Source organism: Podarcis bocagei (genome assembly GCF_964188305.1).
Source record: "Podarcis bocagei genome assembly, chromosome: 2".
Classification (NCBI taxonomy): Eukaryota; Metazoa; Chordata; class Lepidosauria; order Squamata; family Lacertidae; genus Podarcis; species Podarcis bocagei.
In genome coordinates, this window is record NC_138126.1 from 119,186,767 (window position 1) to 119,211,867 (window position 25,101).

The following is a 25,101-nucleotide window of genomic DNA, read 5'->3' on the forward strand; positions in this document are numbered from 1 at the left end:
ATGATCCAGATACCTCGGGCTCCCATCCTTAAAAAGGAGTTACTTGAAGTACAGGTGAAACTCGAAAAATTAGAATTGAGACCATTTAAAGGCTCAGGAACCTATTGCAGGTGTTATGGATTGAATAGCTACTGCACCTTTTCACAATAATCTAATTTTCTGAGATTGTTAATTTGGGTTTTCATCAGCTGTATGCCATAATCATCACAATTATAACAAATAAAGGCTTGACATATCTCGCTTTGCATGTCATGAGTCTATCTCATATATTAGTTTCACCTTTTAAGTTGAATTATTGAAATAAATGAACTTTTCCACGATATTCTAATTTTTTGAGTTTCACCTGTATCTGTCTGGACTTCAAGGGCCCAGTGTTTTATAAAACAGAAATGGGCAATCGCAACACCTCCTTGGCCTAAGCAAACCAAGATCAAGAGTGCCTTCCCTGGCTGGAGGTGGTGTGTTTCGTGGGCAATAAAGACAGGTAAATGATTTGAAAGCAGCCACTTGAACTGCATTATAGAATTAGGATATAAAACGCAGGTGTGGTATCAAATTTCCACCCCTTTCCCCCAGTATTTCCATTATCCTTACCCACCCACCCCCAGCAAATAACTGGAGACAAGGTGTGGGGGGAACGAAGGCAGAGGCAGATAGAAGCAACAGCATTTTAATAAACATAATTGATTCAAAGCCACAATATGAATAACAGGACCTGGTCGCAGCATACATTGTAGAAAATAGATCAAGTCTGAATGCTTTTGTTTTTTTATTTATTTTAATTTACTTAATTCCTGGTTGACCCCCTCCCTCCCTTGCCCTAACCCCAAAAAGGTGATGCAGAAATTCTGAAAATGCATATTGTAACATCAGAGACAAAAAAAAGGTAACCAGTCACTTGGGTTCACATCAGGGGGGCTTATACAAAGGTGGCTTTCACACTGCGCAAGGAGGGTGTGTGGACAAGGGGGGTGGGGTAGATGGCTTGCGGTAGCTCTCTTGTTTTCTTTATTGGTCTCCAATATATATTTATATAGAAGTTCGAATATAATTTATTTACTTCATGGAACAACCAGGCGGGAGAAAATTGTCGGTGGCGGATTTGACAAGTCTGCATTTCCTTCTAGGAACTGAACGTAGGTTTATCCATTTTTTTTGACACACAGGCAAGTGCTTCATTTTGTCAAGAACCCCCCCCCCAACTGAGGAGTAACGGGGGGGGGGGGCGGGGCGAGGGCAGGTAACAAAACCACTGAGAAAGGTGGAAAGGTGAGCGGCCAAACAGAAGCGGCTGCAGCCTCTGGGCTAGATATAAGGTGGGATGTAGAAAAAGATTCACACTTTGATTGCACATCGGAACACATGGGTGGGGGGACTCTCTGCTGCATGGAGGCTGGAACTGGCCACTGGTTTTTGTGTGTGTGTGGTATTTGCCTTGGAAGCTCCCACCCCACAAGACACCCGCTGCGTGAGCATTTTGCTTCGAGTTTATCTCTTTGTGCTTTAAACCAGTTTGAAGGAAGATCGTGTACCTGCAAGCAGGAAGGTAGGCCTGTGAGCCGATCTGAACGTGTCTTTTCTACCCCCACCCCTTTTTAGTCTCTTCTAAACATTGGTCCAAGTTCTCCACTACTAACAAGACAACGGTGCAAAGTTAAGCCTCGCTGCCAACAACTGTGGATCAATAGGCCAATAGGTTGGGGGTGGGTGTTTGTTTTTTGGGGTGTGTTTGCAGTGGGGGAGTGTTTTGTACGCAGCACTTCCATTTGCACTCCCCGCAGCCATTCTACAAAAAGCAACGCTCCCCCGTCCACCCTTTCAAGCTTGCCTAAATATAAACAAAGGCATACCTTTAAATTTTTTTAAAAGAGTCCGCCTTAGCCAAATAACTCCCAATTAAGGCCCCTGCCTCAACGGAGGTAAACATGGCTGCATGCTGGTTTTGATCAGCAGGGTTGTAGGTTTAGTGCTCTGAAGGAGAAATCACAAGTACTCTTCTTCCCAACCCGACCCCAAACTATTGAACAGGAAACAAAGGAGATCTTTTAAGTGTGAGATGTTGATTTATGACCTGGCTTCTTCTATCCCTCACCCAAATTTACGCTTGCTGAAGTTATCACAGGAGAAGGAAACAGATCCAATACAGAGCAAGGAATGTATTTTCCAGTGCAACTCTCTTGCCCTATATAGCTTTCTTTTTCCTTGCATGGACTCCCATGTCTGCCCTTAGTGTTTTAAGATGAAGAGCAAGGAAGGCTTTTACAGTGCCCAAGCCTGCTCCTTTTTTTTGTTATTATTCTTATTATTATTGCAAGAGGTAGGTAAGACCACCTGCTCTCCCCCTCGTCCCCTCTAAATTAATGTCTGAAAAGTTGACAGAATCTCACATCAAGACATGCCCCTTCCTAAGCAAGGCATTCTAAATATGCTAGTTATTGCAGAGCTCCTCTGCGCTTGGTGGGGCAACCCTAAATATAAATACACGTTTGGCCACTGGCCTGGCAAAATAAAATCAAAGAACTAAAGGCGAGTCTGGGCAGCTGCTTGAGGTGGTAGAGTCACAGCAAGGTCAGCTGGCCAGCATTGCTCTAACACAAGAGAGAGGGAGGGAGAGTACAGTGTTCTACTACCTGGGATTCTTCCGAGAGGCAGTGCAGGCATTGTACTTGCCACAGGGATTGCTGCCTTCTAAGCGACATATCTCAGGGGTGGTGGCAAACTGACCACTGGGCTTGTGTGTGTGAGAGAGGGGGACAGAATTGAAAAAAACGGGCAACTGTAATATGCCTCTGGTCCTAGAACACTTGCAACTCATTTTACTGAACACACGCACACAGAGTAAAGTGCTCACACCTAGGGCAGACAACGTAAGGAGGAGAACTGGCGAGTTCCATGCCCCTTCCCCAAGTCCACTCTTTCACACAGGTTCTCCTAAATTGCTGGTCCCCTTGCATCTCAAAATCCCTACGGCTGTGGCCCAGAATGGGGAGCACTTTAATGGGGAGAGGGGGCACGGAAAGGAAGCAAGAGGGCAAACGTGGAATATCACAGCCCAATGTCAGTTGGGCCTTTGCTCACCCTTTGCAAGCTTGGGACGCCAGGGTGTGTTCAGATGTCAGCTGAATACTCTAAAGGAAAAGGAAACTGAATGGAAGCCTGCAGAAGACTTCTGAAGTGGTACCTTTCTCCCCCATGGCAAGCTCCTCGAAGAACAGGCACAGCAGCAAAAGCAACGCACAAGTCTTTTAAATAAAGGGAAAAGGAACTGGCCCTGAATGCGGTTAAAGAAAAGGCTGTGGAGGGTGCTGATAGAGAATTAAAACCTCGCCCCAAATACATAGATTAACCTAACAGAATGCTGAACTGAAATATATATTTTTCTCTGAACACCTTTAGGATTTGACAGGAACGACAAGCATTAGAAAATTCATCCCACTCCACAAAAGGCTTCCTCTGACAAGCAGCAGTTACAGGTCAAGCAGAAAGAATACTGTACTGCCTTCCCTCCACTGTAGGTGAAAATTATACAGAATTTCCCTTTGGGACGTTATGGGCCCTTGGATGCTGCAGCCAAAGGGTAACAGTGTTCTATACCCCTAACCCTTTCCCCCGCTGAGATGCACGCCTTGCCACTGGGGAGGAAAGGTGGAGTAAGGACCAGAAGCACAATTAAGAGGCTCATGCAAACATACTCCATTTAAGTCACCCATTACTACGAAGACCACCACAACGTACTGGCTGTACCTACCTCACACAAATACAAACACACAATTAGAGTGCCCCTTGAGTGACACACACCATCTGTGTGTCCAAGTGCAAAGTAATCTTTTTTGGGGGTGGATGCAACTGTTAAGAGGGGGAACACGACTGGAAGAATGAACAAGGTCAAAGATGCAAAGAATAAGTGAATAACCAGGGCTTCCAAAAACGAAACCCTGACTGGGAGTGAAATTAGTGCTCCTGTTGGTCTGGCCACCATCCTTGAAAATCCTTCCGTTTACAGCTAAGCCCCCCCCCCCCCTAAACACATTCAAGAGTGCAAGCTATACAACAGGTTACAAAACCTCAACACAGTAACTGATTTCCCTCACCCGACCCTATCCCACCCCTTTATTGCTGCTCCCAAGGAAGAAATTTGTTTTGAAGCACAGGTAGTTTTTGACGTGCCCGCAGGATCAGAGCCAACGAGTATTGCTATAAGACAAGCACACACCCAGCAAAACAACAGCATGGACGCTCTCCGAGCAATGAACAGAACGTAACGAAAGCAGCTCCTGCTGGTCTTCAAAAGAATCGCCGCCACACACTCCAGCTCAACAATTTGTGGCTTCAGTTGCAGACGCAGCATGGCCAAGCAATTCAAAACACAACATGCAACAGGAACGCTAACGATAACACACACACGCACCCCCCCCAAATTAAAAGACCACAGCTCCACCTCAAGAAACCTAAGCAACAAATGCAGTTTGTCAGAGGAGTTTATGCAACCAAGGCAAATAGATATTGTTCACCTGTTAAGCTCTGTGTCAAGATTGTCAAAATGGAGCCCCAATCCCAGTTGCAAAGCAAGACTATCAAAGACAGAAATATGAAGGGCATTGGATCACATGTCCAAAGACAATTAAACTACAGCAGCGTCTCATTGGTGCAACATATTATTTCCATGCAACATATAGTGCAGAAACTCATTCATCCTGTTTTCCCGGATCACCCTGATTTTGACAGTTTTTGCCCCCCCCCCCAAAAAAAAGAGGTTTGGAAATTTTCTACTTCACATTTTGCAGATTTTAAAACCTGGGACAGTCTTTCCCCAGTCTGGAAGACAAGTGACGGTGTGAGCCAAGGCAACCCGGTTCTCTCCCAATAACTTGAGCTCCAAATGGTATCTTTTGCTGGGCTCTACTAACTTAAGGAACAGTGAAAAGTCGTATAAGCTGCTCCCCGATGACGGCTGCATCCCTGCATCAACAAACTCCCACCACATCATCACAGCATACATTCCTTTCTTATGTGCATCAATGATGCGCCCGAGGCCTCAAAGGATTTCATGAATTCTTGCGGATGGTACCGGTGAGAAGGAATGTGTGTGCGGAGATGGCAAGAAGGCAACTTTGCTGCAAGTTAGCCAGCTGGGCTCTGACCCGGAGTTACTGCCAGGTTCTTATGCTAGCGACCCTGTTGTGGAAAACTTCTCTGTTTGTGCTTAATTACCATGGCCAGGGGAATTGTGCCAAAGATACGCAGGAAGGAGGACCAAGTTCACTCTGAAAACGGAAATCTCTCCCTCACAACCAGCCTTGAGCAAGTAACCAATTACAGTGGGCAACGGCAGAACAGCAAAGAGTCCACTGGGCCTCCCACGGCATCAAGAAAATACTTCAGAATGGAACATCATAGCCCAGAAGAAAACCATTACAATCTCAAATTCCTACCAGTCCTTCACAACAAGGCTGAACCAGTTAAGCTGGGAATTGCTTATGAAAGAAGCTGGCCCTTGATTCTCTTGTTACTCTCAATTAAAGAGCTCAGGAAACAGTGATCATTTCCTGTTCCCATCTGAAAAGCCACCCTTTGAATAGAAGGACCACAGCACGCATATATAGAGAAGCTCTACCCTATCCATTATTTGCCCAGTGTTAGCTCCCACCCTCCAAGTGGAAACGAGGAGAGTTCATCCAATTACACTGTTGCTCTCAGGTTTTACACCTATATTTTAAGTCGCCTGCAAATATTGGAACTGCAAATGGATGCCGCTAAGACTGAGATACTAGTTTAGCAAAGTATTAATTAATTGCAAACAGATCTTTTTGTAATGGAGAAAGTTATGAAAGGAATTAAGATGTTTTGCAACCGAAAAAAATTCAGCGTGGTACCCCTTAGCTGAGTGAGAAGAGAGGAGGCTGTTAAATTAAGGACAAAGAAAGAACAGATCCACTAGTGTCATCCTCCAGGAACAGAAGAGTTTTTGGTTTGAAAAAAGGAGGATAAAGACTAAACAAAGGAAAGGTCAGAAACTGGCACAAAGCTATATTTAGTGCAATTTTTAAAATTCTCAATATATACAACACACACTCATGACATCAAGTCACTGAGGGGAACAGGTGGAAGGGGAGGGATTAAACAATTAATGCACCACACATTAAACAGATGCACAGAACCTTAGCAAATGCAGAAGCAGAAACACTTTCTGTGTAAAGTTCCTTTTTCATTTCCGAAATGTGGGAAATTGGGGTCTGCAAGGCAAGGAGGTTTCCCAGGTACTAAAGGAAGGAAGTGGGCTGCCTTGGGATAAGAGCTCCCAGACACAAATAAACCAGGACGAGGACACGAATGGGCAAGTACAAAGCATACACCATACCCTTTCTGCTGGCTGCGCAAAGACTAACTGAACCTTTGGTTTCCATCAAAACTGCAGAAAGGAAAATCTGTACCCCGCAGGCACTCTAGATTGCAATGTTATTTAAAACCACATGCAAAAACTGCTGCATCTATTAGCCGTAGTCCCCTAAGCATGACAAGGAACTAAACATTTTTGTCGTGATGAAGGCAAGTCAGGCACTGGGACAGTGTCCAGAAACGGTGGAATCAAGCCTTACTATTCAACATCAATGAGATGGAAGAGAGGAGGAAGGTGCTTCAAACTAAATGCATTAAGAGGAAGGAACAGTTCTACAAGTTGTGGGAACAGAGGAGATGGCTAGATTAGGACAGAAGAGGCCAGCTAATAATTTGTATTTCTTCACTACACCTGAGATGCAATATACTCAGATTGTTATGTTGACTTAAATCATATGCACTTCATAAGGCTTTACACCTAAGGGGAGCTCAGTTTAGGAAGCGAGCTTGCATACAAGATGCAGAACTCTGTGTGTGTTTGTGTCTTCGAGATAAACTCTAATCCCCCACCCCGTTAAATATTCCTTTAGGAGAGGGAAGAAGAAAATTTAAAAAAGCAAGAGATCATCAATCAAGGGGAAGGAGAAAGGCCAAACTTCTTTAGGCCCAGTGCTAGAGAAAGAGAGGCATCTGGTTTCAGGTGTGAGGCAGGATGGGTGAGGGAATGCTGGGTAATACGTGCCCAATTTCTGAGCATAAGGCCTTCTGATAAGAACGCACCTGCCCATTGATCCTTAGAAAAGGGCCCCTAGTGGATTGTGAGCTTTTCCACCGCAGGAAGATGGAAGAGCAATTGGTCTAATTTGTTTTATCATCTTGCAACGTGCTTCTTGAATGTAAACACAAGTTACGTGCTAGAGGTCTAAAGCTTCTGGAATGATTTATTTATTTAAAGTTATTAACATTTCGACACAATGTCCGTTTCTTATTTAAAACAACCTTACGGACAACATCCCCAAACAGCTACAGAAGCCGGAGGGGGTGTCAAAAGGGAAACACCCAGAAGAAGGGGAAGGGGGAAAGAGAGAGAGAAAGCAACCAACCATGGGACATGCCAGGAGAACACATTTGGCTGCGTTTCCCTCAAATCATCTGCACAAGGGTCAACAAGCAGTAGGTATGTACAGCGCCTGGACCAACCGAAGCTCATCCAGTCCATAACAGGAACCTTTTGGCAGTTAACCATGTTCAAGACACAAATGCAAACACGAGCAGCCATTTTGGGTACGTACCTTCAAGCGGACCAATGAAAAATGCCTTTCAGAAATACTACACAGTAGACCGTTAGCACTCCGGTTGCAATAATGCCCTATTTGCTTTTCGGTCTGCAAAGGTTTCCTCTCCTTTCCAGTTAATGAGGGGTGGCGTTTTCTGGTTTCCTCCTTTTGGAAAGCTAGTTTTTTGATCATCTGTATGTCAGTGCAAAAAGGCCTTCCATTTCATACCCCCTAGCCTATCTGCAGCAGCCTTCTCAAAGGTGTGCCGTGACTGCAAGCAGTGTGTCTTCAGGACACAAGCGAATACAGGGACAGGACCTGCCACCTGAGTTTGGGCACCAGGCTCCCTGCAAACATCGGAAAAGGCTGGCTTTCTCTCTCCTTTTGGTCACTTTGCAATGCTTCGCCTCTCCCCTTCCCACCCAGAGCACTGCTCATTCTTCTGTATTCTCCCCCCTCCCCTCCGCTTTTGCCTAAGACATCCACCAACTGGCCAGACAACACATTAGTGCAAAATACAGGAATTAAGGCAATGCCCAGAAAGTGAGAGCCTAGACTTCCTTCCCAACGCAAGTATCACAGGCTTGTTCTCTAGGCTGCAACATGGACTTTGGGGAGTGCCGTCTCCCTGCCCTGGTTGGACTATGACTATATCTACATCAAAGGAAGGACTATTGGAGGGGTTTCATTCATTTAACAGGAGCAGGTGTGTTGTGAAGGATGTCGTAGCTACATGGGCTCTGGCAGAATCCTAATATACCAAGTAGCCAGACTTGTGTTTCATTGCCCGCATGATCGCGCTGACTGATCCAATGTTGGTTTTACCACACTGCAGCCAGGATGGATCTGGGCAAAAAAAAAAGTATTATTCCCCACGGAGTGGATGAACAAACACACTCAACACACATACAGATCTACAACCCCAAGCCAAGAGACGATGCAGGAGTCGCTTCCAGAGGTCAAGTCAATTCGTGCTTTCTCCTGAGGTAGTCTCTAACTCTGCTGATGGAAAATCTCCAATTGGAGGTATGATCTGTAGCTCTGCTCTATACAAAATGCAGCAATCACCTATGCAAGTCAGACAACTGGGGGAAAAAACCACACACAAACTGAGGCAGTACATCAAAATGCAACAGAAGTAGTAACCCGAATTAAAAGGCTATCTCCTGATGCTTTGCAAAATGTTTGGTCTTGGGGGCTTAATCTGCCCTTTGGGCAAAAGTCATCCTCTTTTTTCCAGTTTATTGCCATCACAAGCCGTGATGTTTGCTGGTCCTCCTAATTAAACACTAACTTATGAGCACAGATGTCAATGGCTTGTCTTTGCTACTTCCAGTGTAATTAGCATGAAAGGAAAGCCTTTAACTTTCACGCTCAAGCCCTTACAGAGCCCTAAGAAGGAGTGGTGAAGCGACAAGCGAGAGCACCTCCAATTCACAGAGAGACAGTCCGTGTCTATACACTGCCTGTCTGGTTGATGTCTGAAGAGGATTTCAAAGTCTCACCACCTTCTGGAAATGCTGGTCTCATGAAAAAAGGAAAATACAATTCGAGGTTATTCATGCAGTGCTAAAAAGGTCTTTCTTCCAATCAAGTCAGGGGAGAAACCCCACAACTCCCAAAGGTTTTGAGAAGGCAAAGCAGGCACAAGTTGGCATCATCAACCCCCCCGTGCCATCCTTTACAGAAAACAAGAAAGCTGGACTTTTAGAAAGAGCCACACGTGGCTGAAATTGCATACTAATTTTTTGTTTGTTTGTTTAGAAAAAAGTTTACTGCCACCCACCGTACACACAAGGCTCGGCTAGTTTCAAAGGCTTTCATGCAATTTTGCTTTATTATATTCAAGTTGTCAAACTAATGGGATTGGAGTTAAAAGTAAGGCTATTTCTCTCTCTCTCTTTTTAAAATCCTTCTGTCTTTGCACCGAAAGTGAATTTGAAAAGATGCTTGTCACACACAGATGCACACACGCAGACGCACACACACGAACTGGAACTCTGACACACAGAAGAGGAAGAGTAGTTTATACCTGACTGGTGATGAGGTCTGTCCTATCTTATTCAAAAGAAATGTTTATGTGCATAATATACATAGGTGCAGCATTTACACATAGGATACTGAAAAAAGACACCAAGAACTTGCTACAGATGCCTTTAAGAGTCCTTTAAAATTCATTTCCCCCCCTCCCCCCCGGATTACTTTCTTCCTTTTGTAACACCAAGGACTCATTTTTGACCCAATATTCATGATTCAAATGTAATCATCACTCCAAGGTTCACAGGAATCCCTAATACCCACTAATGTCCTGGCTTAAGCTGGGAAACATTTTTTTGTTTAAAGCACATCCCCACTGTCACTTTTTCTTCTTCCGGCTAACATGGACAGTTTCCAAGAAATTAAATTGAGCAGAAGCTACGTTTGATTTTTAAAATGCTGCATGCTCAATATTGAGCATCCAGAAAAATTCAAGTCAAGGGAAGATGCTTTAAATAACTGAACGATCCAATGTTTTCACAACTGTGTTCCCAGCACAGATTCTCACCCATCTGCCCAACCCTTTTCTTTTCCTGGACTTGGAAGGGAGGGAAAACCTCAAGGCAAAGGTGAGTTAGGCTTGTAGTCTGAACGGATTGTACAAGATGGTACATTTAAGCTGCAGTTTAAAATGCCAACCCATTCACATCAATGCATCTGGCTAAGGAGGTCCCCTGCCAATCCACCGCGCATTGCAAGGGATTCTGGGGTTTGGGTCTACTCTCAGTTCACACTCTGCATCAGCTGACCCTGCCGGGCCAATCTGCTGTCCTGCACATTGGTCGTGGGGAGCAAGCTGCCTTTCAGGCTTACAGACCTTCTCATGAAGGAGCCCTGGCAGAGGTTCCCCCAGGCTCTGTGGAACACAGTTTGAAAACCACAAAGACTAAAACTGACTGAAAGCAGGGATTTTGGATGCGAACTGAGAGATGATGTTCCGGGACGTCTGTAACCAGTCCACTCAGAATTCATGCCTTACCTTAGAGCTGAATGTGCACTCTTGGGGTGGGGTGCCTATACTCCATGATTTCACTCACCTTTTCGGGGGCAAAGGAAGCTTACAAACGATTCAGAATTAAACTAAGGAAAGGTCTCCTAATCTCCAGCAATTTGGGGAACAAACAACCAAAAATAAGCAAAAGAGAACAGCATCATTTCATCAGGATTAGTTATTTCAAATTCAACCAAGTGCCCGTTTAGGAATAGAAGATCAATTTATCGTTTCCCAGTACTTGCCCTCTACAAGGACATTTACATTCAGTGTTTGTCAATAGTTATATGGCTCAGCTGGGCTCCATGCGGGTGGCCCTTTTATCTAACAATGGCAGTGCAAATACACTTGTCAAACTGAAATGTATTTGTGCTGTTTTTTTTTTTAAAACACAACTTCCCTTTGTTCATTAATTTTCCAGAGACATGAAGTTAATTAAAACAAAAAACAAAACAAAAATACTGCCCTCCCACCCCATGCAAAACAAAACAGAAACCAGACTCCTCCTGGTCCCCCCTTCCTTGTTTGCTGGCCTTTCTCCTATGGGTTGCTATAAAGAGGGGGAACGAGACCCTCGTGGTTGTTTGTTTGTTTTTAAACAAAGTGCTTATTTTACTTGTAAAGCAAGTGCTTTGGAGAAAGGTGGTTGGAGAAAAACTTCCTTATTTGGCGGGGTTTAAGGAGGGAAGCCCAATGATTGCTTTCGAGACAAATGGAGGGAAATGGAAAGGTGGTGTCTTCTGAGGTTCAGAGAAAAATGCATGGTGGTCAAGACCTAGGCCATTCCTAAGGAGGGAGGCAACGGGGAATCAACAGCCAGCAAGAACCTTCTGCGCAGGAAAACAACATTCCGCCTGCCCCTCTCCCCCAACCCCGTGGAAAATACTGCACATCTTTAAGCCAAATGTGTTTGCAAAATACTGGGCAGGAGAGCAGGGGGAGAGAAGGGGAGAGAGACAGCAAGGGGGGAAAGGAAGTTTGCCTCCAGCCCTCTTTTACAATGCACTAGGGAAACCGACTCTCATCTTAGCACAATAATGCAAGTTATTACCACCAGCCACTTCGATTATTACTTAAAATTGTCAAGCTGTGCTGTCAAAATGTACACGTTACAGTATTAAAGGAGAACAAGACTGACAGAACTGGCCACGTTTCGCTGACACCCACCCGATGCCTACCTTCCCTTCCTTACAAAAACAAAATTAAAACCCCGCAAATTTATTCTTAATTCACGTATGCGCTGCTGGAATTTTTCCACTCCATTTTCTTCATCTTTTTTTTTTTTAAGGAAAAGGAAAAAAGAACAGGGGCAAAATTGAACGTAAAAAAAATTATTAATGCATGATGCTACAGAACTAAGAACACTGAAGCCCTTAAAGAGATCACATTGATTGTCATATATTGAATTTTTATGTTGACATGTGAGGAAAAGAACACATTATCAGCATGTTAGGTACTATTATTATTATTATTTTTAATTAAAAAAAATCAAGTGTCAGTTCATCATTTTTCCTCAGTTAATAAAAGAAAACGTGCCTAACAACCCTCTACAATCCTAATAAAATAAAATAAAATAAAATAAAATAAAATGCAAGCACAATCCATGTATCACTAGGGCTAGGAGATTCCCTCATTTTAAAAGGCTCCTTGAAAACCTATGCTCATTTCTGCTCCTCTGTCTCTCCACATCCCACATTGCCATTTCAAAACACAGCTAAAATTTGAGATGGGCACATCTGATATTCAAGCAACTATGCTACTGCCTAAGGAGCCCGATTTCCTGGGCCCTATACTTCTGTAACACCCCACAACCAATTCCACCAGAGTGGAAACAGGCACAGCAACAACCCCAATTTAACAGGCTGTGCTTTCTCAATAGGAATACGCATTCCCCTGGGTTAACAGGAAAATGGTATCTGTTGCCTGGTACAAACCTGTGAGCGTAGAGTCTGTCACATCCAAGGGATGAGGGAGAGGGTTTAGGTCTTTCCAAATTGCAGCACAACCATTAGGTTTCCTCCCTACTGCCCCAGTTTCTTGAAAATACCTCAAGGCCCTCCAGAAATGTTTCTGGTCCGTAAAGGAGGATTAAATTTAGTCCTTTTTTACAAAAAAGAAAGAAAGTGTGGCTTCAGACTTAATTCCCTACAACTTCCCTCCCTCCCTTCCTCCCTCCCCTACCCCTGCCACGGCCTGGCAGTTCAAAATTAGGCCTTTAGAAGAAGTTACAAGTTGCTAGTACCTAAAAAAAAAACAAAAACGAACAATGTAAACAAGGTGTTTAAAGTTATTTTCAGCTCTCCCTCTCTACAAAAGTAGTGAAAAGGACCTTCCTGTATTGAAAAAGTAGGGGACGGGGAGGAAAGGGGGGAAACTTTCATTCAAGTTTTGTTCACTTCTATTCCAACGTGAGGTATTTTGGTGTAGAAAGGTTAACACTTTCTTTCAAGGTAGAGAACTTGGAGCAACTGAGGGCAGAGAAAACTAACCCGGCCGTAGTGCAGCTAAAATAATAATAATAATTAATGGCCAATCTGCAACAGGCGGTTGCTGTGCTTTTTGGCAAGTGCATTAAAACCTTAATACGCTCATATCTAGCAGCTGCGGTGAAAAGATCTCTCACGATTCCTTGGGCATCAAAGAAAGAAAAAAGCTAAGCTAGTAGCGCCCTAGTCTTTGTGGAAGGCTTTGTTGAAGGAAATGGCTGGGTTCGTTAGAAGACTAGAACTCGCTACCTTAAGGCCCCCAATTTTTGCAACCTATCCGTATGCAGAAAACCAACGAGACATGCAGCTAGCTGGTGCTTGAAGAGCTGACTCAAGATGATATGCAGTGGTCTGTGGGGAAAACAAAAGTCCATTTGGTGGGGGATTAAACAAAAAAAAAAAGGAAATGGAGAACCTCTCTTTTAAAAATGCACTGTTCACCAAAGGACAACGTTGCAGCTTCAGTATTTGGCTCTAGGAGTTTGGCTTTGGTATATTAAAAACAGTGCCAAAAGGGAAAGGGGGTGGGTGGGTTTTCTCACTTTAGATTTCAGTTTTTGCCTTTCTTGCATCAGGATTAAGCTTCGCTTAAAATAAAAAAAAAGGAAGGAAGTGGGCCATGGAAATGGCACTGGTGCCTATTCTAACGTCAGCGTCAAATGAAAAAGAAGAAGAAAGAAAGAAACGAAGAGACTGCTTTCAGTTTTAAGTTTTTGGTTAAAGAAACAGTAATTCATTTTAAACCATGAAGCAGTATGGTTAGAGCACATACCTGGCTCATATTTTCTCCTTAACAGTCTAGCTGATTCCCTAAGAAGCTGGTTGGGGAATTACTAGCCCTAACAAGCTCACTGGTCCAAACATGCAATGTTTTTAGAGTAATTCTATAGGTACCAGCATAGCACTGCAGGACTGGGAAGGAGGTGGAAAGAAGATTGTTGGATTAAAAAAATAAAAGTGTGCCCTGGCAGCCCTCAGCCGATTGCTACATCCCAATCTTTGGCTTTGAACGTACTTGTGATATGGTATATATATTTTTTGTTGTTAGTTTCTACACATGATACAATTTACAGTACAAAAAAATGAAAAGAGGGGGGAAAAAACAGTGCATACACTCAAAATGCGTAAAACCTGCATTTTTATAAATATATTTTTAAAAATAAACACACACACACGCATACGCACACATACACCAACCCCACAGGCATCCCTACAAACACCCATGTGCACATTGTCCTAATGAAGCCTTCTGGATGGCATTCGGGGGTATAAATACAACTGCAGGATTGTACGGTTCTGAAGTGCGTTGTTTTCCTTAAAAAAAGGTGAAACTTGCAGAAAGCTCTCTCTCTCTTTTTTTGCTATTTTTTAAGAAGATAAATGCTTGTTTCTTTATAAATAATCTCTTTTCTTTAAAGCAACACTGACTTGTCTAAACGGGGAAAACACTGCGCGACACACCGAGGGTGGGGTTTGCGGGGAAGAGAACCGCGAAGGAAATTCTCTTTGGGGATCCAACGTTTCGTAACCCTTCCCACCCCCTGCCTGCCTGCCTGCCTCAAACAGAAACCAGTCTCCAAAAAAGAGAAAAATCCCTAAAGTGCCTGATATGGTAGGGATTAATTCTGGCAGCGCATACGCAAGTTTCGTCAGAGAGGACCGCGTCAGCTGGGCAACAGCACCCATTTTGCATACGAGGGAGTACGAGCTGCCTAAGGTATCATAGTGTCCCAGGTACAGTAGTTCTCAATTCAAGTGTTTTCACTGGAATCAAAAATAAGGGGGGGGGGGGGCAAGCACAACAAACAAACAAAAATAACCAAACGAACAAAAAGAGAAAGGAGCAGTTATAGTGGCACTTTGCCAGGAGCTGCTGCCCTTCTTAGCGGTCCCTCGTTTGTCAAACGCCTAATGCCAAATAAAACCAAGAGGTTCAGGGCTTCTGCTCCCTGCCTAGAACGGCACGACCCACAAAATTTAACGTTATCAAGTCAGGCAGCACGCAGAAAGTTACCGCAAAGCGGGAGGGAGCCGGGAAGGCTAGGACACCCTGTTTTAAGAGCCTGGTTTTTAATTTTTCCAAATTCAGGCCCCTCCAGTCGTGCGATGTGCTCATTAATCGGCAAGCGTCCCTGCAGGAAATTAATTTGGCCTGGCCCTTCCTTCAGTTCCCAGAAGCATCAAGCCAGAGGAACTGGAATTTAAACAGCTGGCCGTTCCCTAAATCTTACCATGGCCGTGGCCTCAGAAACGAAGGGCAACAGCATTTGGGCAAGTTTCTGTGCTAATTTAGACTCAAACAGAACTGTTTAAGGTATTGCAAATGGACCGCTGTGGATTTGTTTTGAGAGCGGCATTGCTTTTTGTTAACTTTGATGGCAAGAGATGCTCGTGGTGAAAGCAAAGGTCTAAACAGGAAGCAGAAGCCAAGATCCCCCCTCTTTCTCCCTTTCTTTTTTTGGTACCTAGGCCATTTTGGAAGGCCCATTCCAGTCTTGTTCTCCTTTAAAGTGTCCTATATTTATAGAATTCCTAAATAAATAGAAGATATTAGATCACCCATCGTGGTTTGTTTGTTTTTAAGCTACTCCGAGTAACAGCCATCTAAGCCGATGGCATTGTGCCTATCCTTGGTGTAGGGGCAGCTGTTGCCGTTGGGCAGGGCACCACAGACTGCTGTCTTGGCAGCAATACTGCAGTTCTTGAGGAGGTTGAAGCTGAAAGGGCTGATGGCGTCTTTTGGTGGAAAAGGCTTCATGGTGGAAAGGATAAGTGCCAGGCAGTCGGCCACGTCCTTGTTGGGGGCGCAAGCCAAGGCTGGGGTATGGCCTGAAAAACAGAAACACAAACTCAGTCCCCTAAAAAATAATAACCCCCCATTCTTGGGCAACCCGCCCCCCAAAGCATCTTTTCCAAGAAGGATTGGACAACCTGTACAGCACATAACATCAGTTATTTTATCATGAACTGGCTGCTGTTTCCTTTTATAAAAACTGGCTCTTCCCCTCCCTGACCCTCAGCATAAAATACCGTATTTTTCACTCTATAAGACGCACCAGACCACAAGACGCACCTAGTTTTTGGAGGAGGAAAACAAGAAAGAAAATATTCTGAATCTCAGAAGCCAGAGGTGCAAGAGGGATCGCTGCGCAGTGAAAGCAGCAATCCCTCTTGCTGTTCTGGCTTCTGGGATAGCTGCGCAGCCTGCATTCACTCCATAAGACACATACACATTTCCCCTTACTTTTTAGGAGGGAAAAAGTGTGTCTTATAGAGCAAAAAATACGGTAAGTGGCGTAACTGCACTAGTGCTACAGGTAAGTCGTGTTATCACCACTCTGAACACTGACTATGTGAAAGCTCCTTGTAAACTACTCTTTGTGCTATCCGGCCAACACCTGCACAGCAACTCTCTGCACTCCTCTCTCTCTCTGCGTGTATGTATGTAAAAAGGAGTGGTAAAACTCAGTCCGTGACCTGACCCACTCAAGAGATCATACTCTGTGGATACATTTCCATGCCCCCTTTGTATACACAACTCCTGCTTAAGAGATACATTCAGACAGAGCACAGGAACTCCCTACAGATGGCCACCATTTCTCTAAGATCCTGAGAGGAAATGTTACGTTCTGGTTGTTGCGCATCCTCAGTGGTTGAAGCTCACTTTTCCTACCCCACCAACCACCTGCAACAGAGCACAAGTGTCAAGGGATTCTTTGAACCAATGGAATACAGGGGTAACTTGGTTCTCAAACGCCTTGGTTCCCAAACGCCGAAAACCCAGAAGTAAGTGTTCTGGTTTTTGAACGTTTTTCAGAGCCAAATGTCCAATACGGATGTCGGCTATTGCTTCTTGGGCACCAGGACCAATAAGAAGCTGCGCCTTGTTTTTCAAACATTTCAGAAGTCGAACAGACTTCCGGAATGAATTAAGTTTGGTGCTTTTGTTTTTGCGTTTTTGTTTTTGAGGCATTTTCGGTTAATTTGTTTTTGTGATTGTGTGGAACCCAGTGAAGCTACTGATCGATTGATCCAAACAAACAATGACCATCATCAGTGCAGGTAAGGAAAAAATAATAATTTAATTTTTAAATCATCTACAATACTGTCTTATTTATTTTGTAGTACAGTACATTGACTATTGCTTTAATTTTATGGATCAATGGTTTCCTTAGATAGCAAAATTCATGTTAAAGGGGTTGTGTTTAAAAGTCTGGAATGAATGACTCCGTTTTGCATTACTTTCTAAGGGAAAACGTGCCTCGGTTTTGGAACGCTTTGGTTTCGGAACGGACTTCCGGAACGGATTAAGTTTGAGAACCAAGGTACCACTGTACATCAAACTTCTGAAATTTCATCATCCTGCTTTGATAACCATTTTTAGAGCGCCATCGGCGTAATCCTATGGAACTCGGTGATTGCTCAAATTCTATCAAGGGCTACCTTCCTCCAGCAATGAAAGTGTTAAAAAAATAATTGAAAAGCCATACATTCCTGGTTCAGCTGCACTGTGTTGTGTCACACAAACACCACCAACCCACCAGCCAACAGATTAAGAGCATGACATCTGGAGTGAATGGAAAGGGAACAGGAAGGAGATGGTCTCACACCATTTCAAAGAAAAATACAGAACGTGTGTAAACATGAACACCCCCCTCCAACCAGCCTGCCCATGTAGACTCAACAGATTTTGCCAACATATATACATGAGCATCTGACCCCGCTCATCCGGAAGGGCTTCCAGGTGTGAAAATACGCACCTTCTTCATCCACAGCAAGCACAGTGGCACCTCTGCTTAGCAGAGCCTGAACCACAGAGGCCAGTCCATTCCGGGCTGCAATGTGGAGCGGCCTGTGAATGGCAGGAAGAGAAAAGGAAAGGCATTACTGGACGAAGCTTGGGAGAGGAAGTGAGAAATGCGTCTCTTGGAAATGAGGGCATTCACAAAGTTTATCTGACTCGTGTTCCAAGAGAGGAATGTATCAGAGGATTTTCACGTAAAACTCTTGTTGGGAAACTGTGTACGTGCAGCTACTCACACAGTCAATTAAGGTTTGGCAGACAGCCAGAAGGCAATCTGAAGGAGTTAGTCTGCCTGGTGATAACAGACATGGAGGCCGCTCCCTGATTGGTCAAGCTCTCTAAAGGGAGTGATACAGTGGTGCCTCGCAAGACGAAATTAATTCGTTCCGCAAGTCTCTTCGTCTTGCGGGTTTTTCGTCTTGCGATGCACGGTTTCCCATAGGAATGCATTGAAAATCAATTAATGCGTTCCTAGGGAAACCGCCTTCAGACCAGGTCCGGGGACAGTCTGTCCCCCGACCTCTTCTGAAGGCTGGGGGGGGGGAACAAGGGCTTTTCTTCCCACCCCCAGCATTTTAAAAAACCCCGGGACAGCGGAGGACTTCTCCGCTGTCCGGGCGAACTTAAAATGCTGGCGGGCGGCATTTTAAAATCGCCCCGGGACAGCGGAGGACCTCTCCGCTGTCCGGGGCGATGTAAAAGCCCCTGGGAAGGCAGGCAGGGGGGACAAAGACTTTCGCCCCCCGCCCTCCTTCAGAAGGTGTTCCCGCCCCCCCGCCCGGCTTCGGAGCAGCGTTCCGAAGCGGGGCGGCGGGGGCAGGTGTTCCCGCCCCCCCGCCCGGCTTCGGAGGAGGTCCGAGGACAGTGGGGAAGACGCGCTGCGCTTCCCCGCTGTCCCGGATATTTCCCTATGGGCTGTCGTCTTGCGAAGCAAGCCCATAGGGAAATTCGTCTTGCAAAGCGCCTCCAAAACGGAAAACCCTTTCGTCTAGCGGGTTTTCCGTCTTGCGAGGCGTTCGTCTTGCGAGGTACCACTGTAATTAATGGCCTACTAACTGGAATGTGTTAGTTCAGTATTTCAGTGTTCAGAGTTCTGTATCAGTGGAGGAGTTGTGAGTCGCGTCAGAGAGAGCTAGCAAAAGATCTGTGTTTTGTTCCTGTAAATAGTCCACTGTATATAATAAACACCTAACTACAAGTTCCTGGTTCCTGCTTCGTCTATCCTGTCTGCAGCCAAGTCGCCAATTGCTTCCGTGGATTCTGCGTGTACTCTACTAGGTCTGGCTAAGCTCCTGCAACTGGTCAGAAAGTTGTGAAACACCAAATAGGTTTTACCAATAACTCCGGCCCTCCAGATGTTTTGGACTACAATCCCCATCATCCCTAGCTAACAGGACCAGTGGTCAGGGATGATGGGAATTGTAGTCCCAAACATCTGGAGGGCCGGAGTTTGCCTATGCCTGATGTAAACATTTAATTCTGTGGGTCAAAGAGATCTGTAGTTCATCCTGCAGTATGTTCTGTGAAAGTTGGAAAGGCTTTTCAAATTGCTTTTTGCAATGTGTTCATTCCAATAGTTTTCAAAAGCATATGGCATTAAGAGCCCCCTACCCACCTTTCATTCTTTAGGGAAAATACGATTCTGGATTACACTTCTGTGGGAAATTTTGCTCTGGGAATTTGTAAACAGAATCTTTTTCACAGAATTGGTGGTGATGCAGCAGAGGGACCTACTATCCAAGTGAGGTCCACCAGGCTGCAATCCATCACTGTTTTAGACTCAAAGTTTAAAAATTTCTCATCAAGCCTTTCAGATTTTTGATACTAGACACCATAATGCAGTATACAGTGGTGCCCCGCAAGACGAATGCCTCGCAAGACGAAAAACTCGCTAGACGAAAGAGTTTTCCGTTTTTTGAGTCGTTCCGCAAGACGACTTTCCCTATGGGCTTGCTTCGCAAGACGAAACGTCTTGCGAGTTTGTTTCCTTTTTCTTAAAGCCGCTAAGCCGTTAATAGCCGCTAATAGCCGTGCTTCGCAAGACGAAAAAACCGCAAGACGAAGAGACTCGCGGAACGGATTAATTTCGTCTTGCGAGGCACCACTGTATTAGTATTACTTTTGTATATGTAACTTTCTATCTGTATAGTTATCTTTGTTATCTTACGCAACAAGCACACCCACCTGATTTTTATATTACTATTAATTGGCTTGAGCTCCTAATGATTGCAAGGGTAGTAAAGAATTTTTTAAAGAAATAAATACAACCAAGCAGAAGACTTCCAAGGCTTAGTGTGCTGAGGTTATTCAGACCCTGATAATAGGGCTCCGTGACAAACGTCCAACAGAAGATCTCTTAGTTCCCCAACACTGAGGAGTTACGTAACAAGAGTTCTGATTTCTCAGCTAGCTTAGCCTCCCCTTTTCATACAAGAAAGCTCATACACCGAGTATCTCAAAAGAAGATGGGTGAGGCATAAGATCACACCACCCACATTCCTGGCTGTGAAAATCTTTAAGACCAGGAGCATCAAAATAATTGCTTTTCTTTTTCCATGTCTACTCACAGATGTAGAGCGCCCGTCCAAACGCAGAAGACTTTTTTTTTTTTTTAGGGCCGACTAACCAGATGCCTACCCTTGTCTCATTGCTAGGAATGTACTTGGTAAGAAGGAAAACAAGGAAAGGCAGGGGGAACCAAACAGTCTCTCGTTTCCACCAGCTGCACAAATACTCACATCTGCAGAGCACTGTTAGTTGCATTGATAAGGCCAAGGTCTTGGGTTTCCCCCAGAATCAACAAGGCACACTTTTCATGACCCTGGAAAGAAAAGATAATTTCTTTAAAGGAATGATTCGTTTGGAAGGCAGGTGCCTTTCTTAAGCTACACCCCCTTCCCCAATCTCCATGCACAAATTCCATCTAAGTACGGCTTGCTATGTTGTGCAAATCGACGAAATTATGGTAGTTATAATTAGAGCAAGCTTGTAAATGGGAAGGAGTAACCTTTGTTGTAGCTGTGCTGTTCAGCTTTTTATTTTAGATGCTTTTTAAAATAGTGTTTTATAGATTGTTATTGTTTTACTGATGATTTTTTAATTATTCTATATGATTTATGCTGCATTTGCGATGTTCTGTTATGCTCCATTATGTCATTTGAATGAAAAGCAGCATAGAAACATAAGAAATAAAAAAGTGCAGGACACATAAACCCATGAGGAAAGGAAGAATTCTGAGCACGCAGTAAGTGCTTCTGGCTCTTCCTTTCCAGCCTCTGGTACAGTTAATTGTCTTTTTTTTTTAACTGCCCTGCAGCAACCGAGAAAGGCAATAAATTCCAAAATTGCTTAATTAAGAAAGAATCTGGAATGCCCTTAGGACATGCTCCCGGTTTTTCCTTTCAAATATGAATGCACTAATTATTCCATTGAAGTTGAATCACCTGAAATTAGGTGATTGACAGGTGGGTGGTGCAAGGAGTGGGGGAATACCGCTTGCAGGTCCTCCCTGGATATTTACCTTGCTGCAGGCCAGGTGAAGAGCTGTGTTCTTGTTGACATCCAGCACAGTTAGATCCGCTTTTGCTCTGTACAGCAGAAACTCTGAAAATAGGTGGCGATGCCAAGTGAGAGTTGGTGCAAACTGTGACATACTTCAGTAAAAAGTAAAAAGGGGGAGGGAGGCATAAATGTAATGGGTTCTCTACTCACCAACTGCTGCGGTCTGGCCATTCTCAGCAGCCATCATAAGAGCGGTCCTTCCCAGTTGGTCAGTCACGTCTACCTCAGCCTGGTGGCGCAAAAGCAGTTGTAAACCATGGATGTTGTCTGCAAAGGCAGCAGCGTGAAGGGGGGTCCTGGAATGGGAAAAAACCAAATGCCTTTAACAAGCATAGACCCTGGCATTCTTCCAAATTCCACCTTTATTCCTGTTGAATTAACACCTCTTCAGAATATTGTTTCTTCACTCAATCAAGAGCGCAGCTAATACTCCTTTTAAAGACCCTGATATCATCATTATTGAATTAACTTATTAAATTAATATTTCCCCAGGGTAGCTTTTCTACCACAGGGATGTCCCATTTCCCCAGCACTAACACAGCAGAATTTTGCCACTAGGAAAGCAAACCCCCACCCCAACTAACATATGCATTGCAATTTTTAGTGCTGTGTGAAATGTAGCTGCCCAAATCTCACAGGGATAGCTTGAGCAGTGCCTGTCACATCATCAAGTGAGCAACAATGCAACTTTTCCCAGCATGTGCCGTTTTGTGAACATTGCTAAGTAAGCATCATCTTTCACTCTTTAGAAGCTGTGCACCTCCTCTTTGCTCAAAAACATGCTGCAGGTGTTATTATGTGAAACCATCACACTCAGGTTATCCTGCCCTCATTCCGCTTAACTGGCTGTTGGTTAAATAACACCACTTTTCTGGTGAAACGGCGGAGGAGGAAATGCAAGGCCAGAGTTTTTTTTATGACCACCATAATGTCTGTTTCCACCCTAAGAAACTGGCAGCAATGTAGAGAACTGAACCAGATTAGTAGTAACTAGGTGGCGCTGTGGGTTAAACCACAGAGCCTAGGACTTGCCGGTCAGAAGGTCAGTGGTTCGAATTCCCATGAAGGGGTGAGCTCCCGTTGCTCAGTCCCTGCTCCTGCCAACCTAGCAGTTCGAAAGCACACCAGTGCAAGTAGCTAAATAGGTACCACTCCGGTGGGAAGGTAAATGGCATTTCTGTGTACTGCTCTGGTTCGCCAGAAGCGGCTTAGTCATGCTGGCCACATGACTCGGAAGCTGTACGCCGGCTCCCTCGGCCAGTTAAGCGAGATGAGCGCCGCAACCCCAGAGTCGGCCACGACTGGACCTAATTGTCAGGGGTCCCTTTACCTTTACCTTAGGCTTCAGTTTAGCATCACCTGACATTGCTAATCTGAGGGACTCCTCGTCTGCACCCTGTTAACAACTCCTCCAGCATCTTTGTCAATTCTTGAAGCAAAGTTTCCTATCCTAGCAATGGCCTAGGCATTGATGACTGTTGAGTTTCAGAGGGGACCGTATACCTAGAATGTCTACCAACGACAATCAACAAGGCTGCACACTCACTCACCTTCCTTTGGCATCTCTGCTATTAACAATCTTGGCACCCAATGCTTCCACAAGCATCTCAGAAGTGCCATCCTGGTTGTTAATTCTGCAGAAGGAAGAAAATGGGAGAAGCAAATGAGCTAACGTGGCTTGGATTTATCTTCTTCTGCAGTTCGTCGAAAGGGAAGGGAGCTCAGAATGCGGCATGTATGGGGACATCTATTGCTCAGTGGCAAATTACATGCTTCATATGCAGGAGATCCTAGCTTCAATCTGTGGCATCTCTGCTTAAAAAGAACTTCAGGCAGGAAAAGGCCTCCCCTTGAGACACTAGGGCCCTCCAAGTGTTGTAGGACTCCAGCTCCCAGCAACCCCAGGTAGCATGGTCGATGGGCAGGGATGATGGGACTTGCAGAGAGCCCACAGGTTCCCCAGCCCTAGAGAGCCAGCGGCAGTCAGAAGTGACTGTGACAGATTAACCAACAGAATTGGTATAAAGCAGTTTTATAAAGGTAGCCTTGGAGACAGCCACTGAAAAACAAGGAAGACACTGCTCTGGAATTGTAATCTTTGCTGATCTTTTATTTTCCAATGCTGTTTATAACTTGAAATGTACAAGGAATTATTATTTTTTGCCAATCTTCCTTCCGTAAAAACACACAAAAAACTTTAAAACACAAATAAAGTATTCTCAGTGACTTCTGTCAGCTATGGAACTACCTGTCCCTGGAAACTCTTCCAATGCAAACCTGGACCTTGTTCAAAACCACTTCAAGACCTACTGGTTTGGGTTGCTTTCAGAGGTCAAGGCTAAGCTAGATGTAATGGAGACTTGATAATATTTTAATGTGGTTGCATCATATTTCTGAGCTGTTAGGTTAGGGTGGACTAGAACGGTAAATCAATCAATCCAGAGAGACCACAATACTTGGGGACAATGACCCCTTCTAGGTGTTCACACTATCAAAACTAGGGGTACAACTTTGGTATCCTGACCTCAACTCTCTTCTCTGGTAGAACGAACTAAGTAAGAGCTAAGAACTAGGTCAGCAGAGCAGTCTGCTATTCGGTCCTGCTACCCACTCCTTGTAAAGCTTGCACATTCTGGGAGAAAACTGCTAAAACTGACTCATCATTTTGCTTGTGGTGAAGGAAGAGTTCTGCAGGTTAGATGTGCCCTCTAGTGGTTCCCATGAAGATTGCATCCACAGAAAAACATCAAGTCAAGATTGCTCTAACTAGAATATAACATTTAGGGTGTGAATATGCTCCAAATTTAAACAGGTTTGAAACTGGCTTGCCTGTGATGGCACCCAGGCAGGGAAACTATAGTTATAAGAGGGGGCTAAGGATCTCTAGCAAAAAACAATCAGCACTTCATGAGATGCTACGCAGTCTGGGAGAAGCCACGGCAAACTGCAGGGCTAGATGTTTATCTGTGATGGAGGCTCATTAAGAATGTACTATATGTAACAACAGGGTCTCTTGCACTAATCGCTTATTACAGTGGTGCCCCGCAAGACGAATGCCTCGTAAGACGGAAAACTCGCTAGACGAAAGAGTTTTCCGTTTTGGAGGTGCTTCGCAAAACGAATTTCCTATGGGTTTGCTTCGCAAGACAACAATGTCTTGCGAGTTCCTGCTGGTTTTTCCCCCTCCCCCCCCTTTCTAAGCCGCTAAGCCGCTTATCAGCTGATCTGATCAGCAGATAAGCCGCTAAAAGCGCTAATCCGCTAATCCTTCAATGGGCTTGCTTCGCAAGACCAAAAAACCGCTAGACGAAGAGAATCACAGAACGGATTCTTTTCGTCTTGCGAGGCACCACTGTATTTAAAATGCTCCAGGCCTAAGGTACATCTTTTGAGATAGTTTATTTAGAAACACAGAAGTCCAGCCACTCATCACAAAAGCAAACATCCACTTTGGTCTTTGCTTCCACACCCCGTCCCACCCTCCAAAGGACCAATTGAGACTTACACCGCACAGTGCAATGGAGTAAAGGGGTTTCCTTCTAGGTATGCAAATGGATTGTGTTCAAGTAACAATTCAAGACAATCTTCATGCCCTGGCAAAGGGAGAAA

General features: G+C 44.5%; 1 protein-coding gene across 1 annotated transcript in view; it reads right to left on the reverse strand.

Annotated features, from left to right (window-relative positions):
• Positions 1-654: 654 nt before the first annotated feature.
• The window catches only part of ANKRD52 (ankyrin repeat domain 52), a 69,222-nt gene continuing 44,775 nt past the window's right edge, over positions 655-25,101 (reverse strand). The window contains exons 22-28 of the mRNA XM_081181606.1: positions 24,998-25,085; positions 23,043-23,126; positions 21,643-21,788; positions 21,452-21,534; positions 20,670-20,752; positions 17,888-17,979; positions 655-15,956 (exon numbers count right to left, since the gene is read on the reverse strand). Coding sequence (XP_081037732.1) covers positions 15,712-15,956; positions 17,888-17,979; positions 20,670-20,752; positions 21,452-21,534; positions 21,643-21,788; positions 23,043-23,126; positions 24,998-25,085 — 821 coding nt within the window. The 3' untranslated portion in view covers positions 655-15,711. The remainder of the gene's footprint in view (positions 15,957-17,887; positions 17,980-20,669; positions 20,753-21,451; positions 21,535-21,642; positions 21,789-23,042; positions 23,127-24,997; positions 25,086-25,101) is intronic.